The 2,995-nt window shown below is 47.3% G+C and overlaps 1 protein-coding gene across 1 annotated transcript; it reads right to left on the reverse strand.

Moving 5' to 3' along the window:
• Positions 1–498: 498 nt before the first annotated feature.
• LOC149355085 (zinc finger BED domain-containing protein 5-like) lies at positions 499–2,324 on the reverse strand. The gene is made up of 2 exons (XM_089577586.1): positions 2,139–2,324; positions 499–2,074 (listed from the first exon to the last, which is right to left on the reverse strand). The coding sequence occupies exon 2, from the start codon at positions 1,973–1,975 to the stop codon at positions 698–700; it is 1,278 nt and encodes a 425-aa protein (XP_089433712.1). The 5' UTR covers positions 1,976–2,074; positions 2,139–2,324; the 3' UTR covers positions 499–697.
• Positions 2,325–2,995: the final 671 nt, after the last annotated feature.

The raw sequence follows: 2,995 nt of genomic DNA on the forward strand, positions 1-2,995 counted from the left end.
CAAGCTGGGCATAGTGGCCCATAAACGAGTGCAGGGCCCTTAGTCAAGTATATATGGTAAATACACAGAACAAGCAAGTGACATGTTATAACACTCAGTCATATTCTGCAATTTAAAGCACAGGAGGCACCTTACCACAAAAATATTTGCACACACACACGCATGCTCATAAAAAAAAACAAGGATGCAACAAATGCATGCACAAACTGGAAGGATGACATTTCCTTTATATGCAGTGTAGCATGCAACACTCATGCTGTTTTTCTGGGCTGCCAGCTGAAACGAGTTTGATATCCGAGTGCTAAAATTTGCAGTGTGCAGCTTTCTGCCTACTAGGATTAGTTTATGCCTGCATCTGGGCTTTTAATAACGGAACTCAAAATCGGCTCTGCTTGTCTGATATGAAACTTTAGAGCAGGGGTTCTCAAACTTTTTTGCTTGGAGAAACCCCAAAAGCCTTCAATTAGTTCCAGGGAACCCCCCCCCCCCGCCGCTTTCACTACCAGCAATGTTGTCGAGAGCATTTTTGCAAAGAGAGAGTTGCAAAGGTTAAATGTTTATTGCACAGATTAATACAAATACTAATGTGATGGGTGGTACTGCTTCCCTTTTAAGAGCAAGTCAAAGCGTGGCTCAGTAGCACTTAGAGCCAGTCTCATATCAGCTGCCGGGTCAAGACGGCTCCTGTGCTTGTTCTTCAGATAGGCGAGGGCTGAAAATGCCTGTTCACATGCATATGTAGTTCAAAGGGAAGCAAAATGTCCACTGCCCTTTCAAAGAGGCATGGAAACAGTGGAGCAGTACCCATCCAAAATGTCACCAAGCCTTCACTATTAAATTTCTCTTTGAGAGCAGTGCTTGCCCTGAGCTCTAGAAACTCGTTCTCAATTTCAGCACTGTCAGTATTGAAAATTTTCACATCAACATGAAAAGGAGATACTAGCCATTTGACCGTTTCAACTTCTGGGAAGTACCCAGCTAAGTGAGCCCTGAGAGTGCTCAACTGTGCTGTGAACACAGACATATCAGCAGATGAGGCTTCACAGCCACTAGGTCTTTTGAACGGATTAAAGTCACCTCTGCTCACACGGCTCATCCAGCCCTGCAGTTTGCTGCAAAATGCTTTGATTTGCTCAGAAGCACTAACTAAGGTGGTTTGTTGGCCTTGAAAGCTCTGCTTCAATGTGTTGAGATGCTCTAACATGTCTGCAAGATAGGCCAACCTTGCCATAAAAGAGCTCTGCATGAACGGCTCAACTAGTGCATTTTCTGAGAGAAATGTGGCCAGCTCATCTCGCAGGTCGAATACTCGGCTCAACACATTGCCGCTCGACAGCCAACGCACTTCTGTGTGTAGTAGCAGGTGTTCATGAGCTGCGCCCATTTCATTACAAAGTGCCTTGAAAAGATGAATGGCTTTCGGCTGTGCTTTGATGCAGTTCACAGTTTTCACAACATGGCTCATGACAGCCATGAGATCGGGGCTCAGTTCCTTCGAGGCAAGGCCTTCTCTGTGAATCATACAGTGTGTGAAAACAGTGTTGGCATTTACTTGCTTAATTAAAGCTATTAGTCCTTCCACCTGCCCCGTCACTGACTTCGCACCATCCATGCACACAGCTACGCATTTGCCCCATAGGAGCCCCGTTTTACCAAAAAATTCGTTTAGCGTGTCAAATAAGTCCTTTCCTGTGGTAGTTGTCTTCAATTCAAGGCAACACAGAAACTCCTGCACAGTGGCGCCGTTGGAAATAAACCTCGAAAATGCCAGCTGCCCAGAAACGTCGCAACTCTCGTCCACGGCGACTGCAAATTTTGGAGAGCTTTTGGCACTATTAATTACTTGCTCTTCCACATCCGACGCCATTTCACGGATCCTCCGGCCAACAGTGTCGTTTGAGCATGGAATCTGCACTACTTTTTTCGATTGTTCTTCTCCAAGCACAGTCTTCACCACATCCTGAATACAAGGCATGATGGGGTCTTCGCCGATAGTGTGCGGTCTCAGTTTCTTGGCGATTCTGTAGCTGAGGAGCTACGACGCCTTTGTTCTGACGAGAGATGGTGCCGATTTCTGCAACAAGATACGCTAGTGTCAGAAACGCGACTTCCCTATCGTAGTTAACAAATTCTCTTACCTGGTGGTGAGAGTCCAGTTTTTGCGCATCGAACAGTTGCTTTCTTCTTTCGAAATACTCGACTGGCCTGTCCTTGAAGCACTCGAGCAGACGACGCTGAGAAGTGCGATCACGTGACATGACGTCAATTCCGTCAACAGTCAAAATAGCTGTTTTAAAGGTTGCGGTGGCAGTCGCGGTGTTTTCGGTCATTTGTAAACAAGTGGTTCCAAGACCAGTGCAAGCCGCCTAGTTGGGTCCAGGATACTTGCCTCTGAATGGTTAAAGTGCGTCGATTCCAAGGAGGTGCTATGTAAGCCGCGCGGTTGGATGCTAGATATTCGTATTGCATTGGTCTTCAAACCGACGTACGACCTACGCGGTGGCGATGTCACAAAGCGTTTGTTTGGAGCCGTTTGTGGCCGTTGCAAGCGTTTCTAATTCCTGTAAGGATCACCACGGACAACTCACCTTGGAGAAAGGAGGCTGCTCATGGTGAATTTCCTGTGCGTGCATAAGCTACACAGCACAGTGACAGTGTCCAAGAAGTGAAAGTGATTGCGGTCGGAGCAAGTGCTTCTCCGTCGAGGCAGAGAAATGCGCACGTGCGAAGGCTCACTACACATGCAGTGTTTTCCGTATGCTGAAATGAAATTGGCGTAGTGCAGCTAGTCGCACTGGTTGCAGTGATTGCGACCGAAGCGAGCGTTGTGATACGACGTTGTTTCTGTTACGTATCCATCACCGATTTTGATCGCGCTTCGTGTAGGCACTGTGCTTCGAAACTGCTGTGTGTGCGACGTGACGCGATCTTGGCTACACGGCCGTCGAACTGTTTTCTTCCGCGACAACAGCAGCGTCGCCATCCTTCTACGTCT

This window comes from Amblyomma mixtum, chromosome 3 (assembly GCF_055824585.1).
Source record: "Amblyomma mixtum isolate Tamu chromosome 3, ASM5582458v1, whole genome shotgun sequence".
In the NCBI taxonomy this organism is placed as follows: Eukaryota; Metazoa; Arthropoda; class Arachnida; order Ixodida; family Ixodidae; genus Amblyomma; species Amblyomma mixtum.

Coding starts and splice junctions, on each gene's coding strand:
- LOC149355085 (XM_089577586.1), bottom strand. CDS start 1,975: ATGCCTTGTATTCAGGATGTGGTGAAGACTGTGCTTGGAGAAGAACAA.